The 12,797-nt window shown below is 38.8% G+C and overlaps 1 protein-coding gene across 1 annotated transcript; it reads left to right on the top strand.

The window, feature by feature from the left end:
* The first annotated feature begins 6,553 nt into the window (after positions 1 to 6,553).
* Positions 6,554 to 11,757, top strand: ptpmt1 (protein tyrosine phosphatase mitochondrial 1). The gene is made up of 4 exons (XM_034079608.1): positions 6,554 to 6,852; positions 9,177 to 9,257; positions 9,434 to 9,625; positions 11,055 to 11,757. Exons 1-4 carry the CDS (start codon positions 6,706 to 6,708, stop codon positions 11,181 to 11,183), a joined length of 549 nt encoding a protein of 182 aa, XP_033935499.1. The 5' UTR covers positions 6,554 to 6,705; the 3' UTR covers positions 11,184 to 11,757.
* The last annotated feature ends 1,040 nt before the right edge of the window (positions 11,758 to 12,797 follow it).

Raw genomic sequence — 12,797 nt, 5'->3', positions numbered from 1 at the left:
GAGAGCCGGCCATCTAACCAATCAGTGCAGACTGGGCTCTGGTTTCAGACGGAGGGTGAAAAGAGGTGCTGCAACACAGGCAGTATGAGAAAAATAAATACCTTTTTGACAGGTCAACGTCACAGAAAAAAGGCACAAAATACAAATATGAACCTGAAAATGAGCATAATAGGGCCCCTTTAATGTTTCACATATGTATTGGTAGATTACCCTGATGAAAGTCTAATGATTACCCATTTTACAGGGATAAGCCTGGTATGCAAAAATAAATACAAATATATCTCTCAGGCACCTTAATGCAATATTTAAAAAGTAACAGCTGACTTCAAACTCAGTCATCAGAAAGGTTACAACAAATTAAAGCCTGCCACTGACTAGGTAATAACTCTCTGGTTTTCTTCTGAGGTTAGTTTACGGTACATCGGTCATGTTGATGTTAACTGAAAATATTCAGGCTTAAATGTAAATCTAGTTTGTCTTGTTAAATCCAATCAGTGTTGATTACATTTACTGGAACAGTTGACATCAGCTGATGTTATCTGTAACCAGACCTGTGGCTCCTGTTGTAAGTCGCCAAACCAGCTACCAGACCTGCTCATGTTTGCCTTTAATACACAATGTATTTGACATACCAGGCATTCTTTCACTGGTCTGTTTAAAGAAAAGGCTAAAAATAGTAAGGATATCTTTCCAGATTTCAATGTTCACAGCTACTGCCTCATCATTTAAACATATTTTGCTAGCATAGAGATTCCATGAAATAATGTGTAACATATTTCTTAGATGAAAGTTACGCGAAAGGCTTATAGAAATATTTTTGATATATTGTGCGGATGTGGCACTTGACCTCAAAATATTACAAGTGAACATTATGACAAGTTCAGTCTTAAGCAAGTTGCTGCTGAAGACTACATTTGGGGGGAAATAAGCAATACCAAAACTCTAAGTGGACTGAGAATGAATCAGCAAACATTTGTATGCTATATGAATAAAGCAAAAAGTGACAGTAAAACTGAACACCCTTTTATTATCCTCTTCTCGTCTTATGTCCTTATTATTCTTTTTTGTATTTATTATAAACAGTATTGCTTTTACATTTTTAATCAATGATTGTATCACTGAGCACAACCTCGATTTTATGTTTTTAACAGAAACTTGGATTGAACAAAATAATAGTGCAGCTGTTCTTATTGAATCAACCCCTCCCAACTTTTTATGTTTTTACATTTTATGAGTCAGGAAATAATGCATAAGAAAGGGGGTGGAGTTGCTATTTTGTACAATGATTCCATTCAATGCAGGAAGACATCGTATGGAAACTTTGCTTCTTTTGAATATGTGGCCCTTCAGCTGAAATGCTCCTCTCGAGCTCAGTTCCTAAATATCTATAGACCACCCAAATACTGTGCAAGCTTTTTTGATGACTTTACTGAACTGCTGTCTATAGTGTGTATTGACTTTGACCGTCTAGTCATTGTTGGTGATTTTAACATCCATGTTGACAACCCCCAGGACAGAGGGGCTAAAGAGCTGTTTTGTGATCTTGATAACTATGGACTGACTCAGCATGTGACGGAGCCCACGCACAATAAGGGGCACACTCTGGACTTAATTATCTCAAAGGGTCTGAATATCTCTAAGGTTGTGGTGACTGATGTTGCACTCTCTGATCATTCCTGTGTTTTCTTTGAGAGCTCTATTTCTGTTCACAAAAATGTTCAAAAAGAGATAACCACAAAGCGATATTTAACTGAAAATACTAGGGAAATGTTTACTCAGAATTTTTCTTCCACACTTGCCCCTGCTAATATCTCAGTAAATGAGCTAGTAGATCATTTTAATTCAAAAATGTTAAATGTTATAGATGCCATTACTCCAACTAAGGTAAAGGAAGTGACTGGGAAGAAAATATCTCCATGGAGAAAGGCCATGACCGTGAGAGCAGAAAAAAGAGAGTGTCGAAAAGCTGAACGTAGGTGGCGAAAAACAAATCTCCAGGTTCACTTTGAAATCTATAAAGAGAGACTTGGCCTTTATAATTTGGAATTGAAAAACGCACGACAGTCTTTCTTCTCTGACATCATTACCAAAAACAAAAACAATGCACGTGCCTTGTTTGCTACCGTCGACAGACTAACTAACCCCCCAGTGTCAGTAGCCTCTGAATTTCTATCCACCAGGGCATGCAATGATTTTGCCTCCTTTTTCAGAAATTTTCAAAATTCAGAAAATCAGACAAGCAGTCAGTGCCTCTGCATCAGGAACAGCAAATGTGTTGTCCCTGTGTCCACCTAACATCAATTCAAGCACCATGACACAATTCCATCAGATTAATGATAAAAACCTAGAGGACATTATTCAACTTCTGAAATCCTCCTCCTGCTGCCTTGATGTTATTCCAACAGGGTTTTTCAAAAATGTTTTTCATTGCATGGCCTCAGATCTACTTCATATAGTAATCAAGTCTCTTCACTCAGGTGTTTTTCCACAGGCCCTGAAAACTGCAGTCATTAAACCGCTCTTAAAAAAGAATAATCTAGATGCTTCAGTAATGAATAATTACAGGCCCATATCTAACCTGCCATTTCTAGGTAAAATCATTGAAAAAGTTGTTTTTCAACAGTTGAGTAATTACTTCAATCAATCAATGTTTATTTATATAGCCCAATATCACAAATGTTACATTTGTCTCAGTGGTCTTCACAGTGTGTACAGAATATCAGTATGACAATACGACACCCTCTGTCCTTAGACCCTCACATCGTACAAGGAAAAACTTCCGAAGAAAACCCATAGTTTAAAGGGAAAAATGGGAGAAACCTCAGGGAGAGCAACAGAGGAGGGATCCCTCTCCCAGGACGGACAGACGTGCAATAGATGCCGTGTGTAAATTGAAAAGATAATACATTTGCAACATAGGTAGTCCAAATGTTTGGAAATGCATGTGTGTATAATAGGAAGATGAATTCACGAGGATATCCATCCAGGACCGATGATCCAGGACCACAGCCACGACTCGCGATCCAGGGCTCGCGATCCAGGACACAGGACCGCAGGATCATCCATGACTCCGGATCCCGGCGTATATAGACACCAAAAAGAAAGCCATTTGGGGAAGCTGGGTTAATCGGAACATGAGAGTACACAGGTATAGACAGTGAGAAGGAAGAAGTAAGATGTCTCCCGACAAACTAAGCCTATATCAGCAAAACTAGGGGCTGAATCTAATCAGCCCTAACTATAAGCTTTATCAAAAAGGAAGGTCTTAAGCGCACTCTTAAAAACGGATAGGGTGTCTGCCGCCCGAACACAAACTGGAAGCTGATTCCACAAATGTGGAGCTTGATAAGAAAAGGCTCTGGCTCCCATTGTACTTTTAAAGATTCTAGGAACAACCAACAACCCTGCATTCTTGAAACGCAATGCCCTAGTAGGCCAGTAGGGTATAATGAGTTCTTTAAGGTAAGATGGCGCCTGCCCATTAAGGGATTTGTAGGCGAGAAGAAGAATTTTAAATTCTATCCTGTGTTCTATAGGGAGTCAGTGTAAGGCAGCCAGAACAGGAGTAATGTGGTCCCTTTTCCTAACTCTGGTTAGTACACGAGCTGCAGCATTTTGAATCAGCTGAAGCGACTTGACTGACTTCTTGGTACTCCCTGATAATAAAGAGTTACAATAATCCAGCCTTGAAGTAACAAATGCATGGACTAGTTTCTCTGCATCGTTTTGAGGCAAGATATGCCTGATTTTTGCAATGTTACGTAGATGGAAGTAGGCGGTCCTTGAAATTGATTTTATGTGGGCGTTAAAGGATAAATCCTGATCAAATATAACACCAAGATTCCTTACAGTCTCACTGGAGGCCAAATTAATGCCATCCATAGTTAGTATATCTTTAGATAATTTGTTTCGTAGATTCTTCGGGCCTAGTACAATAACTTCAGTTTTGGTCGTGTTTAACATCAAAAAGTTTAAGGTCATCCACGTTTTTAAGTCCTTAAGGCAGTCTTGAATTTTATTTAGATGATTAATTTCATCAGGCTTGATTGATAAATATAGTTGAGTATCATCCGCATAACAATGAAAGTTTACAGAATGATTCCTTATAATATTGCCTAACGGAAGCATATATAATGTGAACAAAATAGGTCCGAGCACTGAGCCCTGTGGCACTCCATGGCTAACTTTGGTTTGCGTGGAAGATTCATCGTTAACACGTACAAACTGAGAGCGTTCAGATAGATAGGACCTAAACCAGCCTAAAGCAGTTCCCTGTATGCCAACTAAGTGCTCTAGTCTTTGCAATAGGATATCATGGTCGATAGTATCAAATGCAGCACTGAGATCGAGCAAAACAAGAATAGAGACAAGTCCCTTGTCTGAGGCTATTAGAATGTCATTTGTGACTTTAACCAGAGCTGTCTCTGTGCTATGATGTGTTCTAAAGCCAGACTGAAAATCTTCAAATAAATCACTGTTTTTTAAGTAATCACACAACTGTTTTGCGACCGCTTTCTCGAGAATTATTGAGAGGAACGGAAGATTAGAAATAGGTCTATAGTTGGCTAAAACCTCTGGATCGAGGTTGTGCTTTTTAAGAAGCGGTTTTATCACTGCTACTTTGAATGATTGTGGAACATAGCCTGATAATAAAGACATATTCATAATATTTAATAAAGAAGTGCTAATTAATGGAAAAACTTCCTTCAACAGCTTAGTTGGAATTGGGTCTAACATGCACATTGATGGTTTAGAAGAGAGAATCATTGAATGTAATTGTTCAAGGTTTATGGCTGAAAAGCATTCTAGTTTACTATCTAGTGTAATATTAGAACTTACGTTTCCGGGAGCTGTTGATAACACTATACTGGTCAAAGGCAAGAGGTCATTAATTTTGTTTCTAAGAGTAACAATTTTATCGTTAAAAAAGCACATAAAATCATTGCTACTGAGTGCTATGGGAATAGAAGGCTCAATCGAGCTGTGGCTCTCTGTCAGCCTGGCTACAGTGCTGAAAAGAAATCTTGCATTATTCTTATTCTCATCTATTAATGAAGAGTAGTAGGCTGCTCTCGCTTTACACAGTGCTTTCTTATTACTTGCATTTAAATAACTGTTTCGATGTATTCCAGTCAGGCTTTCGACCAAACCACATTACTGAGACTGCTCTTGTAAAGACACAGACAGTGGCAGAACTTCAGTGTTAGTATTATTAGATCTCAATGCTGCGTTTGACACTGTTGACCACAACATATTACTAGACCGACTAGAAACTGGGTGGGACTTTCGGAAACGGTTCTAAATTGGTTTGAATCCTACTTAAAGGATAGAAAAAACGTTGTTTCTATAGGTAAATACACATCTGAGTTGACAAATATGACATGTGGGGTACTTCAAGGCTCCATCTTCGGGCCTCTTCTCTTTAACATCTACATGCTACCACTGGCTCAGATAATGAAAAACTACAAAATAAGTTACCATAGCTATGCGGATGACACCCAGATTTACATAACCATTTCACCAGGAGACTATGCTCCAATTCAAACACTGAGCAGGTGCATTGAACAAATCAATGACTGGATGTGTCAGAGCTTTCTCCAATTAAACAAAGATAAAACTGAGGTAATGGGGGGGGGGGGAACCAGTATCGCGCGCAGCCTTTCATTCAGAATTTCATAGCAGACAAAGCCCTACAAATAACAACAATAAACATAATAATAAAACAATTAAAATGTTGTATTCAGCAGCCCTGATTAACACAGCGGGCCCAAATCCTGGATGGGCGGGCCCGGCCCCATGCCCCCCCCCCCCCCCCCCCATGACGCTGGGTCTGCTTTACACTGGCTTCCTGTGTGTCAAATAATTGATTTAAAAATATTGCTCCTGGTTTATAAAGCTCTGAATGGTTTAGGCTCAAAATACATTTCTGACCTGCTGCTAAATTATGAACCACCCAGATCTCTCAGGTCTTCAGGGACCGGTCAGCTTTCTGTCCCCAGAGTCAGAACTAAACATGGGGAAGCAGCGTTCAGTTATTATGCTCCAAATATCTGGAACAAACTCCCAGAAACCTGCCGGTCCGCTGCAACTCTGACTACTTTTAAATCCAGGCTGAACACTTTTCTTTTTGCTGCTGCTTTTAATTGAACTATTCACATCTTAAACTGCACTGTAACTTTTATCCATGTATTTTTTCTTTTAATGTTTATGTTATTATCTTTGCTTTTTAATGACTGTTTTTAAATGCCATTTTCTTAATGTCTTTCATTTTTTGTAAATTACTTTGAATTGCCTTGTGTTGAAAGGTGTTATATAAATAAACTTGCCTGGCCTTGCCTTACTGGGTTTGTTGTATTACAAAAAGTATGTGCTGCTTTTGTCTTTTTGTCTTTTATGATTTTGCTTTATGAATTGAGTGATTATTTAAAAATTAATTGTAATACGATCAAATAAATATAACTTACAATTATGAATTGAAATAAAACAGACTTCTTATATTTTGTAGAGGTCACGGATTTTATTCTGAAGGATTTTTCGCCGGAAGTCCTCTGCCGGGGAGGAACTGTTCCTACAGGAAGGCAGGCATGTCTGACCATAGGTCACACTGCTTTCACACACACACTACGAACGTTGAAAGTGTCTATTAATGACAAGCTGAGCAGCTTTGCTCAGTTTTTGCTTTATTTATTAAACGAAAGTGCAGTCATGGCGGGAGCGTTAGCCAGGCTGCTCTTCTACCCGACGTTAGCCTACAATGTTGTCATGGAGAAGGCGACGTCCAGACGGTGGTTTGACCGGGTGGACGAGACCGTGGTCCTCGGAGCGCTGCCGTTCAGATCCATCACCACACAGGTCTCACAACTCACACATCACTAATAATGTCCTCTACATGTCTGCCTGTCTTTTTATTAGTCATTACAGTGGAGGAATAAGCACCCAGCGTATTTACTAATCCCACCTGTGAAAATACTCTACTACAGGTGAAAGTGCTCCATTCAAAACATGTTTCTGCTGAAGTAATGTTGCATTTACTGCTGTAGTTTACTCTAAGCCAGGGGTGTCCAAACCTTTTTTACTGAGGGCCACATACACAAAAATATACGAAGGCCTACTCACTAGAGGTGATGTATATTGCCTCAAAGGTAGCACAATCAATCAAATGTAGGTAAATAAATATCCTTTAATTAAAAAACAGTCTACATCACAGCTTTCCATAGGGTTTAAAAGTTATATTTATTTTGTTACAAAAAGTGTTGGCAGCTCATTCATTAAAACAGAAGCCTCAGATTGCTTAATAAGGGGAAATATGAAGGTATATTTCAAGCTTGTTATGCACATAAGTTATTTATTTGAAAATGTGGCTTATTAACACACAAAGACTGTAATATATTTGTGTATATATTTATGAAGAAGTTTCATGTGTGGGCCCTTTCCATTATCCTTTGAGAATTTGCTGCTGGCCAATAAAAAATGGACCACGGAATGCCCTCGGGCCTTAGTTTGGACCCCCCAGATCTAAACCAACGCATCTCATTCTATTACCACATGGTATGTTTGTAGTTTTGTCAGTCCTGTGCAAACCACGTATCTCTACAAAGTCAACTTTTATTGAGCTTATAATAACCTATGCATTTTCCATCTGATCCAAGAGGCTATTATAATACTTTATCAGGATTAAAATAAGGAACATTTTCTTACAATTCACTCTTAAGACATCAAACACACAAAATCCACACATTTGGAGATGCATGGTTTTCACTGAAGAGGAAGGGGTTGAAAAGCTGTAATCTGAAAAGTAACTAAATCTATCAGACAAATATGGAGACTAATGTACAAGTCTACCTCTGACTCTAAGATGTAGTGTAGTCTCTACATTTCTCAGAAAGTTGAACGGTTTCATGCCGTGCGGTGATGACTTCAACTACTGCCCTAATCTTCTGGAATTTGCTTCTAATGTAATTGCATCTTAATTTTATTATTTCATTAGTCCCATCAGAGAAGTATGTCGGGGTATAACTTGCTTTGGTTTCTAAGAAATGTCTGTTTGTGTATTTATTTGCTGTTAAATAAAGACACTCAGCTTTAATTCTTTTTTCTTTTAAAGTGTAAAAATAAAAAGCTCAAAATGAACATCAGTTGTTTGATTTGAATAATTAAATAAATGAATCACAAGTAAAAAAAAACATATACATTGTAATTGCTTAATGCTAATACAAATGACCACCAGTCCAATTTTGAGCAGAAGATAACAACATTTGAATTAAAAAAAGATGATGATAAAAATATATTTAGCCCTAAATACAGGAATGTAGGAATCAGGAAAGATCATAGTGATATATTTATGTTTTATTTCCGGCTATATTTGAAAGTATTGTTAGAGCACTTCAAATCAGTTGCTGTTGGCATCAATGGACAAATCCTCCTCTATGCTCTTACAGATCTTTAACGCATGGTATTTCTCCCAGTGAGTGAGCGCCCTACAGTCGGTTACATTAAGTCATACAAAGCACAAACAATAGTACTAATAGAGACACAAAACACATGCCCGTATCAGGTGCCCCTCATACAGGAAGGATAGCTAATCACTTACATGCCATGAAATTACAATTATGTGATCTAATGATGCAGTGTCTCGTGAATCATTTCAAAAAGCCCCCCAGATATCCAAACACACATGTCTCTTAAAGTTAACAAAACTATGACGGTGGGAAATAGCCGGAGATATATGAGGGAAATTGTTCATGTATGGCCTCATAGGTAAGAAGGGCGATTTTTAACTGTTATGTGAACCGGTAACCGATGCAGACATCAGTTGGGGAACCTTTGTTGTTTTTGGAATTAGCATTAGTCTTCTTTAGAAATTAGGAATGTATGTATGAGGATTCTAAGTTCTTTACTTTTATAAAATGTGTGCAATTGTACAAATGGGGAATAATGCAGTACATGTTGTGTACTTTGTGTGTTCTTGTCATTTATATGTAATCCATTTGGTCAGTGTTTGTAAATGATTGTTTTGTCTTATAATGTTATAGGTACTTGTCTTTCAGTCTGTGGATGACTCTACAGTCTACGTTACAATTCTAATTCTATAGTTAGTCGTTATTTTAGTCAATCTTCTACTGTTATGTTTTCATTTACATTGCTGAGATTGATGGATTCTATTTTTCGTGTTGCAGCTGGTAGAAACAGAGAATGTCCGAGGAGTTATCACCATGAATGAGGAGTATGAGACTAAATATTTCTGCAACTCAGCTGAGGTGAGTCCACTTGTACTTACATTTATCTTTGAATATTCAGCAGGCAAACATCATGTATGAGTTCAAAATGTAATCCAGCCACAAAGCTTGATATATAACAGTGTAAGGAGCATTGAGGTTGTCTTCTTCCTTTCCGCATCGATCTATGAAAGTTTAATTTGACGTGTCTGATGCAGGAGTGGCAGTCAGCAGGGGTGGAGCAGCTGAGGTTGAGTACGGTTGACCTCACCGGCGTCCCCAGCCTGGAGAACCTGTGTCAGGGCGTGGAGTTCACCCTGAAGCACCGGGAGCAGGGCAGCAGCGTGTACGTCCACTGCAAGGCCGGACGCTCGCGCAGCGCCACCATGGCTGCTGCCTACCTCATCCGGGTCAGTACTGAACACAGTCCTCAGGTTTTACTCTGACCTCCAAATGCCTTGTTGCACAGAATTTGGATTTTTAGTTTTGTCTTTAGTTTTCTTATATCTCACATGTATGTGTCTTGAGAATGTATTTGTGGTGATGTTGTATTTGAAAGCATTTAAGTTGGGAAGCAACTTGTAATTTAGAACAGTAATTGACCATAGTATTAATTATGTATTTCTCATTTATCCAGGTAATCTCATGCAGTAGGTTACAACAGGTTAACGATGTAACATTTTACTTTCTTTAATTAAAGAGACAGGTTTTCCACCCAAAAAAATTAACTAACCCAAAACACCCATACCCTCTAAAACAGGGGTGTCAAACTCAATTTAATCGCGGGCCACATCAGCATTATGGCTGCACTCAAAGGGCCGGTTGTAACTTATATATAAATATATATATAAAATAATGTATTATATTACATTATTGCCTCTGCATTGGATTATTATCTGATAGGGTAATAACTTCATAATTCACTACGTCTGAAAGCAGAAGTCTGGGGCAAATAATTGCAATTCTCTTCAGTGAGAATGTCACAAAATGATTTAAAAAGAAAAGCTGTAAAAAACAGAAGTGACATTTAATTTTTATAAAAAAAAAAAAAAAAAAAAAGTCAAATTCTGGGAAGTCTAATTTGAGATGCATTCTGGGACATGTAGTTTATGGGCAACGTGCTTCTGTAAATCGTCATCTAACCGTATAATAAACATATTATATTCTTTGCAAGCTCTTGTGGGGCCACATGAAATGAAGTCGCGCGCCGGATTTGGCCCCCGGGCCTTGAGTTTGACACCCCTGCTCCAAAAGATTGTGCTATTTATCAATCTAAATTGTTTTGGTGAGATTGACGAGTGTTGGAGATATTGGCCATAGAGTTGTTCCCGAAATGACTTCACTAGATGGAGCTCAGCCTGTGTTGCTCAAAGCGAAAACAAAAAAGCCTTTTTAAAATGTAAATCCAGAATTCAAGAACCGGTTTCTCAAGAAAATCCACAGACCTTGTTGTTTCATGTCGGAACTAGTCCCTTTGTACCGTATCACCACAAAGAAGGAAGTGAGCATGTATGAGAAGCTTTTGACAGCAAGATGTTAAAATGATCCTCGGCTGAGCTCTAACTTTAGCTAGCTTAGGAGATCTTCAGAAGCCTCTTGTCTTGTAGCGTAGGGACAGATCATTTTTCTTGCCGCTTTGAGCACCACAGGCACAGTACCTTGAAGCTCCAGTGTCTGCAATTTGGACATTGCACTAGTTCATATATTATTAGATACAATTTGGATTGATTGTACATCCCTAATACTACTCTGAAACTAATTCTATGAATCTTGGTCCAGGCTGTCTGTTCACAGAGTAATACATATCTTGATTCTGACATTGCACTTTTCTGCTGACAGTTACACTGCTGTACTCCAGAGGAAGCGTGTCAGAAGCTGGCGTCTGTCCGTCCGCACATCCTGGTGCGCTCCGCTCAGCTGGAGGTGCTGATGAAATATTACCAACAGGTGTGTGAACAGTCCAGCTGAGAGGACAGGACGCGGGTCGGACCTCATCCTACAGCTGCTGGAACACTGGACTCGGAGCTTTGGACAATCCTCCGAATCTATACCCACTGAAGAAATGTATTGCCTTTACATGAGCTTTTACTGGGAAATTATGAAGTAACACATTAACAATGTACACAATACATCAGTAAGCAGAAAACTGTTTTTTTTACAAGAAATATAAAGCGATTTAATTTTGTATAGCCTTTACATAATGACTACCTGGTTTCTTGCCTCTAGCTAAAACACATATACATTTTCATATGGTGAATTTATGAAGCTTAGAATTATGTTAAAAGAACAATTAACATTACCTTTAAAATATCTGAGCCGCCTCCTGTTACAGAAACAAATATTTTCAAATTCCTAAAATAAGCCAACAATAGAATATTGTTAGACTGTGGCTGTAATAGGCTTAATTGAGTTGTGTGCATTATGCATCTTGTAGCCAGTGGCAGCTTTTACTTTGTTTACTGGAACATGTTTTCTTTCAATGTATCATATCTTCCGAATACTGACAGTGATGTTAAATAAAGTATTTGTGAGATAAAACAGTCCCAGTGTGATTGATGGTCTTTTATTTTCAGCATCCAGGTTTTACTGATATACATGCATGAGAGCTGTTGTAGTAATTAAGTGAAATGGCATGAAAACATAGTAATCTACTGAAAGACGCTGCTGTAATGAAGGGTAAGTGCACCAACAATTGAACGGAACGGAAACTAAATACATTGGCGCTTTCTCATTTCTCTAACTCTCCTCCTCGACTCCTATCCTCAATACTTAGTCCCGCCCACAGGAGATGCGAGTGGAGGAGCCGAGGAGAGAGGAGGGGAAGCAGCAGGCGGTTAGAGAAATGAGAACTCCTCTCCTCTGAGCGGTCATTTTAAAGAGACGTCCATTAATGATGACAGGACGCACAGCAGCCCTCTGTCTGATGGACTTATATATTTACTTTGATTCATTCACAGTGCGGTATAATGAGACAACAACAGGCCACAGATGCGGGGACACACACACGTATATATTTATATAAATATATACAATTTCAGAATCAAACAGAGCACTTTCATAATAACGTAAGACTATCAGAGACTGGATATAGTTTCAAATGTTCTCTTTAGTTCAGTTTCCATTGTCGCATAAGACTGATCCAGATAGCTCCTGAATGTTTTCCTATTTGACCATGGCTGTCCTCTGTCTCCTGCTATCTGTATATTTTGCGCAGTCTATCTCTGCTCACGCTGTTGCGTCAGCGTGTTCTCCTGCGTGTTGGCCATGTGTTGCACTGGAGCCAGACTGGAGCACACCGCAAAGACTTCAGCCGAGCACGTACGAACTGCGCATGCGTGAGTGGCAATAACTCTCCTTACCAGTAGGCGGCGGTAGTGTGTATTCGTCATTCAAAACAGGCAACAACCGGAAAACAGAGAAGAAGAACAGACTACGTGTGTGATATAAATAAACAACAGCTATGTGCGTTAGCTTCACCTTAGCATGTGTTCTTTGCAGGTGTTTGTTGAGGTTTGATTATGACTGATTTTAGAAAGTAACGAAGTAACGCGTGTCGGTGCAATGTTAGTAACTGTAGTGTGA

The sequence above is a fragment of the Pseudochaenichthys georgianus genome, chromosome 3 (assembly GCF_902827115.2).
Source record: "Pseudochaenichthys georgianus chromosome 3, fPseGeo1.2, whole genome shotgun sequence".
Lineage (NCBI taxonomy): Eukaryota > Metazoa > Chordata > Actinopteri > Perciformes > Channichthyidae > Pseudochaenichthys > Pseudochaenichthys georgianus.
The sequence above is the reverse complement of the archived record's forward strand: the minus strand, read 5'-3'. Positions and strand labels throughout refer to the sequence as shown.